The following is a 16,892-nucleotide window of genomic DNA, read 5'->3' on the forward strand; positions in this document are numbered from 1 at the left end:
TAACTGACTGAGCCACCCAGGCGCCCCTCAACACTTTTTTTCCTGTAACAGTTATGACTTATCCCTTGACTTTACATGCAGTACAGATTGAAGACACAGTTGTTAAACATGAATAAATGAATTAAGCGAATGAGTAGGGAATGCTTGAAAAAAACAGATCTTAGAAATAGGACTTCTACAAAAGTTTTGATAGATCAAATCAGAGCATTTATTTTATCCTGCACCCTATTTTAAAGTTAGTATTTGGGCAGAACAAGCAAACATTTCAGAAAGAACCTCCCAGGAAGATAGCTGAAATTTGACATTTGTAGGACACAGACTATACACAGAGAGAATGACATTTTAATGTAATTTATTTGAAATGCTTCCAGAAAAGTTTAAGGCCTTTATACAAAAACATTCATTTCATCAAAACATTCACTTTCTTCCCATAGGCCAGCACTTAACAGACCTCTTGCCTCAACCCACTGGCCAAAGTGGCCGAGGGCTCCTGCAGAGAACGATTCACTCTTTCTCCCATAATCAAGCAACAGGTTCTCAGCTTCTGTCTCCTTCTATCTGCAGCAGTTCATTCACTTGCTAAATCAATAACAATTTGAGAACAAAAGTAATTTTAAATAAACTTGTAATAGAAAAAAAAATTCACCATGTTTAAAATCTATAAATACAGAAATCTGTTTTACAGGGTATAATTGACCACAATATTTTTTTTCATTTTTGAAAAATAAGTAATATTACCTTGTTTTTATAATGATACATCTTGTCACACAGCTTCTTTGAATGCACATATTAGATGTACATCATAAAATGACAACACAGCGTTTACTGCTTTCTGTAAACTCGAAAGACACAGAAGATTAAAAAAAACTTTTTGGCAATAATTTAGAATCATTACTACTAGTGCTGGTGTGGGAATAATTTTGCACAGGTCATCCTTAATATTTACACTCACAGGGAGCTTTTCTGTGTATTCAGTTAGCTTTTTTTAAGATCTGCAATCTACCCTGCACTGTAAGCCAAAGCTGGACAAAGAGGTTACTAATTTCGCTAATTGATTCTAATTAATCAGAGTTAATTAAAATTGGCCTTTGGAGAATGTAATTATGGCTCTGATCACAGCACAGGGCCAAGGTGGCAAAGTGATGACCCAAAAGCAGAACAGGAAAACCCAAGGCTCTGGCCTTTCTCAGAAGGGCACTAGACCTGGCTTTTCTCTTAATGTTTCCTGTAAGAGGTCATGATGAAGCACTTCTTCCAAATTCTTCTTCTCATATGTTTCTGTGAACAGAGGCATGGACTCTCCTGCAGTCTCTTGCTCAATGCTCCAAAATATGAGTAGGGCTTGGCAGATGAAACAAAACGAAGATGGGCCTTCTCATTATTCTGTCAGATATTCCCAAACCTTTCGAGTTCTATTCTGGTGTTTTAGGCTAGAAATGGCTCTCTACGGCAAGCCAACAACTTTGACAGAGACACACTCCCTCCTCCCGGTGTAACTGCATTTCAGTTCAAGATTCAGAGCTGACGGCTGCTTTTGTGCTGGTCCTTTTAAGGTCAGACACTATTCCACGTCCTAATAGATTATTGCATCAAATATGCACTGGATGACATCGCAAGGTCCACACAGTGCTTCTTGCTTTGCAAAATTAAGGATCCAGAATCCCCAGGGATGTTTTCATGCTTTCTGGTTGGATAACATTGAACCAAGTTCACTGCAAGGATTGATCTTTTCCCATTTTCCTTCGAATACCATCATGATACACAAGTGACTTCCTCATGCCCTTTTTGCAAGGCCCTGTATACTCCATGCCTTCAGCTACCATGTCAAAGAGCTAGAAAAGCACTATAGAAACATGGAAAGACTCTTTTAAGCAATCTACATGGAACAGTAGTTTAGAGATTCTTTTCTAGTTTTAAAATCCAGCAGGACAATTGAAAGTAACTTGTTCAAGTACCCCTCCATCTATCCAGACACTTGTGGAATACAACACAGGGTAACGGTTGCCACAGATCCCAGCTTACACAGACAGATTGGCAGTTACAGTACTAAGGACAAAGGTACAGATACGAGAAACTGGGTCAACACGGTCACAAAAATATTAAAAAGTGCTTCTCCAAACCGTTCCATGTGTGGAATGCAAATACTGTACAGGTAAGACAAAGGGCTACTTCCAGGAAGTACACACGCTTCTGTCAGACGTTGCTTTCAATGTGCCTGCTGTTCCCACAGGAGGAGTCTGTCTGTTCCATGCGCTCACAGTCTAGGCTGACCTCACTCGTGTCCATACTACAGTCTGACTCACTGTCTGATTGGTCCATCTGCTCAAGTTTTGTTTCTCCCTGTGGCTCCCTGCTCCCGGTGGTGGGATTGAGGAACGGTCCCTCGGAGTCCAGCACCCCAGCCTGCCCGGCAGCACACAGCACTGTTTCTTTGGCTTGACGAATACAGTTGAGCCACTGCTGTTTGTTGAAGGTGTCGTTGGCTTGTAGCGAGTGGGTCTGACTTTGGGATCCGTTTTTGAAACTCACTCTGAAGAAGTTTTTAACTAGAAATGAAAAACATGCATAAGAAAGATCAATGGACAGGCAGCTCCCAGGGCAAAGATAACATATATGGTGACATTAACCCCCTGAACCAGAGCAGACATCATTAATTGATTACAAAATGTGTCCCACTGGTCCGCGACATGGCTCAGCAATACCCTGCAGCCACCATCAATCAACTGGAGTTGACCTGGAGTTGACACCAGTGTAGCTTTCAGTCGCCCTCAAGGCTAGCAAACGGACATCAGCTTAAACCTGGATGTGTGTTAAAATCCCCCGTGAGCTTATTAAAAACATATATGCCGAGACCCTCCCCTTACAGGTTTGGATTCAGTAGGTGTAAGATGAGCCTGGTAATCTGGAATTTCCACAACCGCCCCAAGCTAGAGACTTTTCAAGTTGAAGAAGCTCTTTGCAATATCAAAACATGCCCCAAATCCCCCACATTATAGTACATGTACATGGAGTACCCAAATGATTGAGAAGATATGTAAAGACTTATAAATTTCATTTCATTTTAAAATAAAATTACAACTACCTCCATAGGAGCTACGTGCATTTGAAAAATGGTAGTGCGCAACACGGAAGACATTTTATTTAGCTTAACTGGCACATAACGGGCCCCGCATGCCATGTGCAATGCTTGGTTCACAGAAGCGTGTGTGTTCAGTCCCCTTGCACTATCCCTGGAGCCAACAGACTGGGAACCACCACTTTAGATACATTCAGGCTCCCCCTTTGCTCTTGGGCAAGTGCCTTAAGTCCTCTGTGTCTCAGTGTCCTTATTTGTAAAATGGGAGAAACAAAGAGAACCTACCTTATAAGGTTATCATGAGGCCTAAATGTGATAATACATGTAAGTGCTCATACAACGCCTGGCACATAGTCAGTATTCAAGAAATAGAAGCTACTACTACATCACCGCCATCACCACTACCACCAGGGTGGGTGGACTGATGAGTAGGTAAGAGGCAGTACAAATAATTATTTTGAAAATATGATGCCAATGTTAACCCAAAACACTCAAATGTCACTTTCTCAAGGAAGACTTCTCTGATCATTTCCTCTAAAGCAAACCGGCAACTGTTATCCCTATTTATCCCATGCTGGGGTTTAGTTCTCTGAACAGCACCTGAATATTTATGCATCATTTATCTTCCTCTCTTACAATGTAGGCTCCACAGGGGCAAGGAATTTGACTGTTTAGTTGACCAGTGTATACCAGTGCCTCGAACGACACATATAAGACACTCAGTAAACACTGCCATCTTAGCTTCTCTTGGTTAATTTCCTTGTTCATTAAGTCTCAAGTTAGAGAGGTCCGTTTGCATAATTACAGATGAATCCTCAACCAGGTGACCATTCTTAAGCCTCTTTAGGGATGAGTCTGCTGGCTCAACAAGAGCCAGCATCTACATAGGGGCTATCTGTTAGTAAGCATGCTTTTATCCAATGGAAGGAGACAGAGAAGGGGAATTTAAAGAGCCCCTGTTATGTGCAGACAGGTTCACTTGCAGTATCTTAATCCTTATAACAACCTGATAAAGTAGTTATGCATACATGCCCATTTTGCAGATGAGAAACTGAGGCTCACAGAGGTTGCACAAGGTTACACAGTCAGTGAGTGATGAGATAGCACTGGAATGTAGTTTGACTCCAAGGTGATGGCTCCTCTCTTTCCCCCAGCCATCCACTCCTTCTGAACCACCACAACCAAACCCATTCAACAGATCAAAACCGACTGCCATCCGTACTTCTCTCATTGTTGCTAAATGCGCCACGCAGGGAGCCACCCAGCCTCACTTCTCCATCCTGCAGGTCTTCCAGTAGGAGGTCCTTTACAGGGATCGGCTGCCGGTACAACTGGTAGCAGAGCCGCTCATTGTGGGTGACGGCTCTAGTGATCACAAGCACTTCTTGGAACAGGAAAACATGAAGTTTCTAGGAGAAAAGAATCCACAGGATTTCTCTAAGCAACGGTCTAGAAATATTAGTGGACTTCTGTGGAGAAGAGGTCCTCAGGTACCAGGTTCACATTGTATTATGAATTTCTAGGCTCAAATCTACCTCCAGAACAGAAGCTGGGCAACTTGGAGGTATTCCCAGATGCGCCTAGTGTCTTTCACGGGGGAGTGACTCCCTAGGGCCTACAGACATCTGCAACCAGGAATGCGTGCTTCAGGGACAACATTCACATTGCAGTTCACAACCTGTGCAGACACACACAGCCTCTGGCTTCCATAAGAAAAAAATAAGAAGGGGGAGTAGAATAAAGGGGCAATGAAAGAAAAAGAAGTTAGTACCCCCACCCCAGCTTTGGTTTGTAGCACCTAATATAATCCTAAGAGATAATATTGAACAATAGTCTATAAAGGATGTGCCTGGCATATCAAAGCCTAATATTAATCTTTGCTTCCCAAACCCATAAAAACACTTGTTTCTTAAACCACAGAGCTGAGTATCAGCTCCATCCAGGCACTCCAACTCAGAACAATGCCCATCCCTGAGGGAACCGGAGCATGCCACCGTAGCCACAGAGAAAGATAATCAAAGCATTGGTCCTTCTCGGTTATGTTAATCTCGGTTATGTTAACCTCAGTTCTCTGAAGAGGTTGTACTTTAAAGGCTGATGACTGATGTGTGTGTTGTGGGCACAAAGAAAATCTCAAAAATAAAGGCTTGTCTCCAACCACATCATGAAAGCCGTTTTGCTGGGTGGAGCTGGGGTACATCGGCTTTATTCCATTCCAAGTGCCAGGCTCATCTCACACTTTGGAAATGCTGATGAATTGAAGTGAAAAGATCTACAACTTTGGCAGCTGGGTTCTGGTTTTCCAGTGGAGATATTTGGGAGCGCGAACCCAGGTGGAAACTCACATTAGAATCTTGATTTGGGGCAGTGGAAGCACATTCAGCATTATCAGACAATTTTATATTTGGGAGAAAAGATGCATCCCCCCATGCCTATGCTCACACACACACACACACCTGCAGAAATTAAAGCTCAACCACATGTTGGCTGGTGGAAATACAAATGATAATTTTGTACTGGGTGGGAAGAGATTGAGGAGTGGGATTTTGTTTATCAAAAGGATCAAATGTTCATTTAAACAGAGTAAAACAAAAAATAACCAAGTTAAGGACTTATTTATTTATTTTTTTGAGGGGGGAATGTAGAAAGAATGTTGAGACTTTTCTTTTAGGGATGGGGGGAGAAGGGGTTGTCATTGTAAACATGATCAGAGATTTTTACAATGTTTCTACTTCAATCAATCCTTCAGCCAAGGTAGGCAATTTGAACGCAGATTATCTGGAAAATCTTTGAAAAACGTCCCTTATTTATGAGTGTTCACTGAGAATTCCCCTCCTTAGTCTCAGCTCCTTTTAGTTCTCAAACGATTGAGCTTTTCTCTTGATACAGGACTTAGTTCCTAATGACTTCCATAATTCTGTTGGGAAAAACAACTAAAACAAACCTCCCACCCCAACTACTATCTTTGTTTTAAAAAATCTATTGCTTGAAATATGAACTAGAGTTCATCTTTAATGCCCTAGGCACATCCAACCAGAGAGTCTCAGTCCTTGATTGATGGACAGAAAGAGAATACGCTCTCATCTCAGGAGTGATAAATCTTCCCAATTATTTCCCACAGGGCTTTTGACAAAGAATGTTCAAGAAGTTGGAGTATCAGACATTAGAAGTCCACTGGTGCTTTCTGAAAATCAGCAAGAAGCAGAATGTAGCTTTCTAGCAATCAGTAACTCTAGTCAAACAGAAACACTTCTTCAAGCAGTGGCCTGTGACCTGTCTTATTACCTCTGTTGCACCAGCAGTTGGATGGATCCCTAGTAGCTCTGATAATGGGTGCTTATGACATACACTCAGTGATTTCAAATAGCATTTCCAAGCCTGCTTACAAATGCTACTCCATACTCCAGGTCAAAGGTTGTCCTTTGAATCATCAAAGCTTTATTAAGAACTATTCAATCTAGTTTTGGCTTCCCTTCTAAGGGTTGACTAGATACTGAAGATGAAATACAAGTGGAGATTCTCTTTCTCAATGGCTTTCTCAAAATTGAATTTAAATATATATTATCTATAATAAAATCTACACATTATATATACATTTTTATGCATAATACATAAAAATTATATACATATTAGCATTAATTTCTATTGCTTATACATAAAAGTAGCCTGATGAGTTAAATGAATTTTGAACTCCCATAAAATTCAAATCTATTCTTTTTTATACATTCATTCATTCATTCACTCACTCATTCACCTAACATTACTGAGTGCTTAGTATGTGTCAGGTCCCCATAATTGGTGCTGGGGATTAACAAGACACAGTCTCCACCCTAAAAGATTATAGCATAATGGAAGATAGTGACAGACAGATGGATAATTACAACCCATGGCAGTTAAGTGCTCTAGGGAGATCTGTCCAAGTTGCTATGTAGGAGAGGAGGAACAAATTCAATATCTACTCAGGAATAAAAGTCAGGAAATTGGGCAGAGTTAGATATGCAGCCAATAGAGGGTAGGTTATTGTTTTAAAAAAACAAAAACTGGTCTTAAAATAGCAGTCTGTGGATGGGTACCAATCCATAAAAACGCAAAGAATTTCTCATAAAGCTAAGAGTTTTAATTTAAGAGCTGTTTTTCTGTTTCCTGCTTTTAACAACCTGTTCAAATCACCCTGGTTTCCTGATATCAAAGTGGGAGGAGATGTTAACTGTTCTGTATTTGTTGTTGAAGGTCATGATCAAACAAAATACATAGTTGGCAACCCTATGTTGGTTTCCAAAATTCTTCCTGAAAATGTACTGGTTGTGAAATTTTAAAATATGTATATTACTTTGTGTAATATATATAAATATAAGTTAGAAACAGACAACCCATATTATTTATAAATTATATGTGTAATATAGAAATACATATATACAAGGTATATAACTATATATATAACTATATATATAACTATATAACTATATATGACTATATATATACACATATATATATGTATATATATGTGTATATATATATATATATACATATATATATATACACATATATATACATATATATATATGGGATCCTGTGATATAAAAAACACTGGAAAGCAATTTTTGTCTGAAGATGCTTGATGGGGAAGGCACAGTAACAGGAGGCTTAGCATCAAATGGCTTAAGTGTTGGGGGAGGCCCAGGAGGAGACCACTGAAGAAGAGGAGCCACTCACCACGCCTCGGTTGTTCTTCAGTTCTCCATGACAACACAGCACTCTCGAGCTGTCGATTAGAGAGTCTTTCTGGCCTTCTTCCAAGTAAAGAAGCCGCTCTTTATAATAGCGGCACTCAGATTCCCCGGTCTTGGTGTTGATTTCTGCCACGATTCCCTGAATGATGTTTATCTGTGGAAACAAAGAAGACAGTAGGAGGAAAGTAAGCAAACCATCCACACCAAGAAGTACCAGGGGCTCAGCCTAGAAGGTCACCAAGATAGATTTGCATCTAATTCTGAGATTCTGTTATCTAACTTGCTGTTTTGGGAAACAGCAAAAATAAATAAATGCTTTTAATATATTGTGCTATCCATCTATACATGTACACACAGATACACATATTCACACATATATATTTATATACAGATACAGATATTTGTTTATAAAACTGATGTTGATGCATACTTCTATTTGAGAGGAAGAGATATACAGTTTTCAATGTGCAGGACTCATAACTACTGAGCTTTATGTTGCACATTTCCTAAAACATGCTTACAATGTTGAAAACACAGGCATATAAAAACTTCAGCCAAGGAGAAAAAACAAAGCAAATGTAGTAGACCAAGAAGGGAACATCTTTGGGGATTTGAACTCAGTTTCAAGGTCTCTCTACACGTACTCAATCTAACGTACAAACAGTATTTGCAAATTGGGTGTGAAGAAATGGTTTGGATATCTTTTTAGTGATAAACATAAATGATTTATAAAGGACAGAGAACTAGAAATAGAAAGAAAAGACACTAGGCATCACGATGGGAACCATTTGTCTATATACATACACTCATACCCATGCCCATAGCACATGTAAATAAATTAGGGGTAGAGATTTCAGAGCAATGGTGGATGTACCGTTGTTAATACAGAATGAAACAAAACAAAGCAACAAGAATACAGCACTCATACGCAATCAGTGGGCATTTATTTTGATGTGTTGTTGTTCTATCACATGAATATGTCTAAAAGTTAGAAAATGCTAAAAACCAAAGGAACAAAAAATTAGTTGAGTAAAAACTCAATGACACCGATCAAAGGCAAAATGATGACTTCCTCAGCAGGGTCCTCTGTCCTCTAATAGTGAAAAGACCAACAGTCCCATATTTCTCATGGTAGTATTTTTTAAAAGTTTTTATTTAAATTCCAATGAGTTAAGATACAGTGTAATATTAGCTTCAAGTGTACAATGTAGTGTGATTCAACACTTGCATACCACACTTGGTGCTCATCCCAAGTGACCTCCTTAATCCCCATCACCTATTCAACCTATCCCCCACTCACCTCTCCTGTTTGTTCTCTATAGTTAAGAGTCTGTTTCTTCATTTGCACCTTTCTCTCTCTTTCCCCTTGCTGGTTTGTTTGGTTTCTTAGACTCTACATATGAGAAAATCACATGATATTTGTCTTTCTCAGACTTATTTCCCTTAGCATTATACCCTCTAGCTCCATCCAGGTCATTGCAAATGGCAAGATTTCATTCTTTTTTTGTGGCTGAGTAATAATCTAGTGTGTGTGTGTGTGTGTGTGTGTGTGTGTGTGTGCGTGCGTGTGTACATAAACACACACGCACGCACACACACCACATGTTCTTTATCCATTCATCAGTTGATGGATGCTTGCACTGTTTCCATATCTTATCTATTGTAGATAATGCTGCTGTAAACACTGGGGTATATGGGTTCCTTTGAATTTGCATTATTGCATTCTTTGGGTAAATACCTAGTAGTGCAATTGCTGGATTGTAGGGTAGTTCTGTTTTTAACTTTTTGAGGAGCTTCCACAACGTTTTCCACAGTGGCTGCGGGAATTTGCACTTCCACCAACAGCGCAAGAGGGTTCCTCTTTCTCCACATCCTCACCAACACCTGTTGTTTCTTGTGTTGTTGATTTTAGCCATTCTGACAGGTGTGAGGTGATATCTCATTGTGGTTTTGATTTGTATTTCTCTGATGATCAGTGATGTTGAGCATCTTTTCTTATGTCTGTTGGTCATATGGGAAAATATCTATTCATATCTTCTGCCCATTTTTAATTGGATTATTCATCTTTTGCGTGTTGAGTTTTATAAGTTCTTTACATATTTTGGATAGTAACCCTTTATCAGATATGTCATTTGTAAATATCTTCTCCCATTCTGTAGGTTGCCTTTTAGTTTTGTTGGTTATTTCCTTTGCTGTACAGAAGCTTTTTATTTTGATTAAGTCCCAATACTTATTTTTGCTTTAGTTTCCCTTGCCTCAGGAGACATATATAGAAAGAAGTTGCTACAGCCTATATATATCAAAGAGGTTACTGCCTGTGTTCTCCTCTAGGATTTTCATGATTTCAAGTCTCACATATAGGTTCTTAATCCATATTGAGTTTTTTTGTGTGTGTATGTGTCCAGTTTCATTCTTTTGCTGTCCAGTTTTCTGAATACCATGTGTTGAACAAACTGTCTCTTTCCCATTGGATATTCTTTCCTGTTTTGTCAAAGATTAGTTCACCATATAGTTGTGGGTTCATTTCTGGGTTTTCATTCTGTTCCATTGATCTATGGTGTCTACTTTTGTTCCAGTCGACACTGTTTTGATCACTATAGCTTTGTAATATAAACTTGAAGTCTGGAATTCTGATGCCTCCAGCTTTACTTTTCTTTTTCAAGGTTGCTTTGGCTATGTGGGGTCTTTTGTGGTTCCAAACAAATTTTAGGATTGTTTGTTCTAGCTCTATGAAAAATGCTGGTGGTATTTTGATGAGGATTGCGTTAAATGTACAGACTGTTTGGGGTAACATAGATATTTAAACAATATTTGTTCTTCCAATCCTTGAGCATGGAATGTCTTCCCATTTCTTGGTGTCATCTTTAATTTCTTTCATCAGTCAGTGTTTTACAGTTTTCAGAGAAGATGTCTTTCACCTCGTTAGTTAGGTTTATTCCAAGGTATCTTAATATTTTTGGTGCAATTATAAATGTGGCTGATTCCTTAATTTCTCTTTCTGCTGCTTCATTATTGGTGTATAGAAAATCAACCAACTTCTGTATGTTGATTTTGTATCCTGAGACTTTACTGAATTTGTTTATCAGTTCTGGCAGTGTTTTGGTGGAGTTTTTTGAATTTTCTATATAGAGTCTCATGTCATCTGTAAATAGTGAAAGTTTTTCTTCTTCCTTGCAGACTTGGATGTCTTTTCTTTAAGAAAATTTTTTTTAACATTTATTTATTTTTGAGAGACAGAGCACGAGGCGGGAGGGACAGAGAGGGAGACACAGAATTGGAAGCAGGCTCCAGGCTCTGAGCTGTCAGCACAGAGCCCAAAACAGGGCTTGAACTCACAAACTGCAAGATCATGACCTGAGCCGAAGTTGGAGGCTTAACCGACTGAGCCACCCAGGTGCCCAGATACCTTTTCTTTCTTTTTGTTGTCTGACTGCTGTGGCTAGGACTTCTAGGACTATATTAACTAACAATTGTGAAAGTGGACATTCCTGTCTTGATCCTGACCATTGAGGAAAAGCTCTCAGTTTTTCCTCATTGAGGATATTAGTTGCGGGTTTTTCATATATGGCCTTTATGATTTTAAGGTATGTTCCCTCTAAACCTACCTTGTTGAGGGTCTTTATCATGAATGGATGTTGTGCTTTGTCACATGCTTTTTCTGCATCTGTTGAAATGATCCTATGGTTCTTATCCTTTTCTTTATTAGTATGGTGTATCACGCTGATTGATTTGTGAATATTTAGCCACCTTTGCAACCCAGGACTTGTGGTGGTATTAATAGAAAAGAGCTTAATAGATGAGAAATGTTAATAAGGACTCTCCTTGGTCACTTTTACTTAATGGAAAAACAAACCAATAGCTGAAAAGCAAGGTTTTAAAAGAGGCCTTTACTCCATGAGAACTTACCACATCTTATAATCTGTTAAATTGGCAGTAAAATCTAAGTGTTAAGTAATTATTTTTCACATGCTAATGAAATGATACCTTCTGCCCAAAGCCAATTGGATAGAAACTTCTACCCGGTTATAACTTTGGCACTTCCACGCAAGTCTGACATAAGATCTTACAGCTCTGCGCTGAAGTCTGGTGACTGTATCCTATGAACAGATGCATAATCTGTATACTTCTGTAGCTATTACAAGATTCAAAGCTCATTTATTCTTTCCTCTATTTCCCAAAGTTTGGTGGTAGCACTACTTTGACAATAAAAAAAATAACGTATCATTTAAAGAAAAAACCAGGGTTTTTGTATCATAAAACAATCCTTTTGGACTTTAATGTCAATCTGGCATTAAATATAAATCCTATGAAATTAATCCTAGTTTTATTAACATAAAACAATAAAAAGAACACTTTTGTCCATAAACTTTCTCTGTTTTTTTTTTTTTTTCTCCCCTCTTGGTTTTGGTTTTCAAATATGACTGATTATTGTTACTTTCAAAAACAAACAAAAAAAGAAATTTCAGGGGTGCCTGGCTCAGTTGGTTAAGAGTTCAACTCTTGATATCAGCTCAGGTCATGATCTCATGGTTCGTGACTTTGAACCCTGCGTTGGGCTCTTTGCTGATGGCATAGAACCTGCTTGGGATTTTCTCTCTGGCCCTCCCCTGCTTTCTCTCTTCCTCTGCCTCTCTCTCAAAATAAATAAATAAACTTAAAAAATTAAAAAAAAAAAGAAATTTCACAACACATACTAAAGCAATGACTCATCCTTCAAATTAATTCAATTAATCCTTGTTGATCATGGGTTCAGTGTGGAACTAGATGGCAGCATTCAAAGAAGTGAGACAGGGTCCTTGCCCTCAAGAAGCTTAAAAATATATGGGAGGTATCTGACAAATCGTTTTATGCCTACCTTAATCTTTTTTTCTTCTTTCAGTAGGTTTCATGCCCAGCATGGAGCCCAATGTGGAGCCCAATGTGGGCCTGAACTCATGACCCTGAGATCAAGACCTGAGCTCAGACCGATGCTCAACCAACTGAGCCACCCAGGCACCCAGTCTACTTTGATCTTTTACCTTATTACATTTTTAATATGTAGTGGAATCTATACTTTTCCCTTATTTTTAAACCAGTAGCATTAATTGCTGTGGCTCTTCTTAGTTTACTATTACTAGGTATACCTGTAATTAACTGGGTCTTGAGTCAATTTTCTGAGTTTGGTATAGGTATCCAGGAAACCAGAAAGATGATGTACTAAATACATGTTCACTTCCTAATTTAGCTCAGAAGCTGAACAGCTGGCACATCACATGAAGGTTAATAAGCTCAAACACTGCAGTGGTTCCTTGGGCAGCTATGACTACTGTCAAATGCTACGTCTTTCTTTGATGTTTGAAAAAATAGAGACAAAACAATAGAATATATCAGTGTAATTCCACATTCTTTGTGGACATTAAAATAGCACCTCCGGGTCTGCTTTCATTTATTAAAATATTGTCTTTTAGTTATATCCACCTGTACACCATAAGCATCTAATCTTTGCACTGGTTGTTGAGCGGAATTTATTTTGTAGAACTGCAGCAAGAAATACAGTTGAATATAGCAGACTGCATTGCAAATAGTCACAGTAGCTTTGCATTTAAGTTAAATTTATTGTTGCATCTCTGATCAGGGTTCAAACCAAAGGGAAACGACTGGTAAAGCAAGATGATGATAGATATCTGGTAACAGAACAAGGGTTAAACCCATACAGGCTGTAATCGTCATCCTCAAAGTGAAATCTGAAAACCCTGTCTAGTTCCTTGAGCGGTAATATCATCTATTCGTAGGCTTGTGACATGAACCAGGAATAGCAGCCAGCACTGCAGGAACAGCAGGACTGTTCTCCTTGCTTCCAGTGATTTTTTTTTTTTTTTTTTTTTTTTTAGGAGCTAGGGAACAGGGGCGGGCAGAGGGAAAGGACGGTCTGCCAGATCAGGTTTGGGCTGAAACGTTCCTTAGAATTTAAAATGTTAAACAACCAGACCTCTGGAATTTCTGAATATCCTAAGTTCTATTTAAAAATGTTCTCTTTTGGGGAAAATGTCTATCAACCCTCCAAAACACTATAAAGAAATTCTAATAAAAACGTGGTAGTTTATGCACTGCAGTAAAAGCAAGGCCTTTTTTTAGACCTAATCAGAGGACTGGACAATTGGATGTAGGAGCAATTTATTAACAGTTCTCTGATCTTCCCCTTTTCAGAGGTGGAAAATTTATTCAGGGAATTTGTAATTCAAGCTACATTGGTACTATGGGTTTTATGTTTATCAAGCATTCACAATGTACCCAAGAGTACAGGGCTAAATATTTCTGCCCATCTGGGGTAATGCCCAGAGGAATTTGAAAAGACAAAAACATCATCAACAACAACAACAACGAAAACACCCCACAAAAAACATTGCTGTGCTTCCATGTATAAATGGGCATTAGGAAGACTTGCTTTACAGACATTTTGAAATACAGCTATTCCATGCTTCACACACAAATCTGCCTGAATAACTAGGTGCAGATTCAACTTGTAAAAATGACATCACATTTTTTGCACTAGGGAAACCGGTCCATCCTTTCATATTGCAAACAATTATATTCCTATCTGTTTTTAAACCCAAGCTTTAGCTCACTGGGGGATCTTGGAAACAGCATTATTCTTTCATGCTGCATATTAAAAAGAAGAAATCTTAACAGTAAACTCAGAGCAAACTCACGTGCTTCAAAAAAGTAATTATTTAGACTAGCTCGAGCTCCCTGTTGTTTTCATTCCTGCAGACCACACACTTGCTGGGATGAAATATGGAGAGGAGGCAATGCTACTGTACTCGTCCCAGTAATAAAAACAGATATGATGAAGTGAGATGGGCCTCATACCCAGTGCCTGTGTCCCCCCATCTATGCAGGACTGGGGACCTGGTCTGTGTGTGTCTGCCATTAGTCAAGAGAGTCTACACTCTTCACTATCCCTACAAGGAGGCACCTGGCCCAGCTCGGCACCAGTGAGGCCCTCTCCACAAAGCCTGGTGGCCCCAGATAGCTTTCTGCAATTCTACAGGCAAGGGGGACTCAAAGAAGCATCTAGGCTTTCAGCTCCGTGGTGTAGGAGCATAAAGAAGTGGAAGAGGCACAGGATTTGCAGTCCACACCAGCAGAGTTCAGACACAAACCTCATCACTTGCTGGCTCTGGCTCTAGGCAAGTTATTTAAGCCCTCCAAGGCTTATCTGGAATATGGTCCTAATAGGGATAGCTATCTCATAGGTTATTATAAGGATTAAATGAGATACATAACCTACAAAGCAATTATATAAAGCCAATTTACTACGTATTCAAGATATGCCAGCAGGTATTGCTATAATTATTATTGTCGTGATTACTACTTATTATTATTATTGGAGAAAATAGGCAGTTTGTTCAGCAGGTTTCATGGACTTTGATTTTCAAGTCATCTATGCAAATCCTCTTTCTGTTCAATATTCAGTCAGGGAATGAGCCCTTTGAATTAGTCTCGAAGGCTCCATCCCTGTGGCTCCTGCCTGTGTGTGTTTCCATGACTGCATGCCTGGACCTCTGCAGCATCCTCTCAACTTGCTTCCTGCCCCTAGTCCCTTCCTTCTCTGTCCCCCATCCTGCAGACAAGGACAGTAATGTGTCCACGTTTCCACAGCTTGCCAGTGATAGAGCTGGGCTGTGAACCCTGAATCCCAGCTACTTAGAAAACAAAAGAGAGGCAACTGGATAGCTTAGTCGGTTAAATGTCCAACTTCAGCTCAGGTCATGATCTCACAGTTTGTGAGTTTAAGCCCCGCCTTGGGCTCTGTGCTGATGGCTCAGAGCCTGGAGCCTGCTTTGGATTTTCTGTGTCCCCCGCTCTCTCTCTGTCCCTCCCCCACTCAAGCTCTGTCTCTCTCTCTCTCAGAAATGAACATTAAAACAAATTTAAAAAAAAGGAAAAAAGACAAACAAAACACAACAAAGGAAACATATCTCAAATTGGTATTTAAAATCCTCATAACCAGATCTGAACTCCCATCCTCAGCCTTCTCTCCTGCTGCTTCCTCAGAGTATCCTCTTCTCTGGGCAGACTGATCCAAAGTATTCCCCAGACATTACCTGTCCTGTCATTTCTCCATACCTTTTCTCAGGCCACTGGTTCCTCCTGGCCTGCCATTGCCTCCCTGTCCCGCAGAGCACCCCAATCAGACCCAAGCTCTCTGGACAGAACACTCACCGTTTACAATATTCTCATGATATGGACCCATTTTTCCTGGTCTTCTCTTGCTACTAAGAATCTATCTCTCCCCATATTTAATGAACATTTGCTGGTGAGCAGGACGTTTGATTAGGTCCCTCACTGCAATCAGAGGCCGAGGAGAGCTGGATCTGAAATAGGTGTCAACTTCACAAATAGGTTCAGGGGCTAAGGGAAGAGGCAACTCCCATTTGCTAACTACACAAAGACATTCAATTTAAAATCTCCAGAGATCTTAACCCTCACAACCATTGTAATAAACATTACAGTTTATTATTAATCGTAATTACAGATCAGAGAGGCACCTGTACAGAAGCAAGAACTTTTAGAAATCAAAGGGACCTTAGAGTGTATTTCATGTAAACACTGCATTTTATAGGTTAGGAGAGTGAGGCAGAGAGAGAAGAAGTGACTTGCAAAATAAAAACATGACTTGGCAGCTTCCAAGCTTAGAAGCCAAGACCCCTGGGTCCCATCCATGTCCCCAGAGACCCTTCACTCACCCAATCTCCTAGACATTATGGGAGAAAACAACAAGGGAAAGAGAGGAAGAAACAGATGAACTTACAGCCTCTTCCAGGTGCTGCTGATCTGGATTATCATTTGGTGTGTGTCTCAAGATTTCTCGAAGAAGCAGAGGGTATTTCACTAGACGGCTTCTTGGAATATCAAGAAAATTCCAGAGATCCAGTTTGCGGCTAAAGGGGGATTCTAAACATCGTTGCAGGAAATCCTGGACTCGGTGATCTTGTTTTTTGTGGTCCAGCAGAGCCTTGGCGGCTACTTGATTGCTGCAGTAACTGTCGTAGGAGCTGAGACAAGGCAGCTAAGAAAAAAACATCAACGGAGGCTTGGAGTGT

The 16,892-nt window shown here is 39.7% G+C and overlaps 1 protein-coding gene across 6 annotated transcripts in view; it reads right to left on the reverse strand.

Annotated features, from left to right (window-relative positions):
• Positions 1 to 335: 335 nt before the first annotated feature.
• Positions 336 to 16,892, reverse strand: part of ARHGEF3 (Rho guanine nucleotide exchange factor 3) — a 305,569-nt gene continuing 289,012 nt past the window's right edge. For all 6 annotated transcript variants that reach the window (XM_053897823.1, XM_019469998.2, XM_019469997.2 and 3 more), the window contains 4 exons: positions 16,601 to 16,858; positions 7,790 to 7,960; positions 4,299 to 4,485; positions 336 to 2,546 (listed from right to left, as the gene is read on the reverse strand). In XM_053897823.1, the coding sequence (XP_053753798.1) occupies positions 2,194 to 2,546; positions 4,299 to 4,485; positions 7,790 to 7,960; positions 16,601 to 16,858 (969 nt within the window). In that variant the 3' untranslated portion in view covers positions 336 to 2,193. The remainder of the gene's footprint in view (positions 2,547 to 4,298; positions 4,486 to 7,789; positions 7,961 to 16,600; positions 16,859 to 16,892) is intronic.

The sequence above is a fragment of the Panthera pardus genome, unplaced genomic scaffold (genome assembly GCF_024362965.1).
Source record: "Panthera pardus isolate Hobbes unplaced genomic scaffold, ASM2436296v1 HiC_scaffold_8, whole genome shotgun sequence".
In the NCBI taxonomy this organism is placed as follows: domain Eukaryota; kingdom Metazoa; phylum Chordata; class Mammalia; order Carnivora; family Felidae; genus Panthera; species Panthera pardus.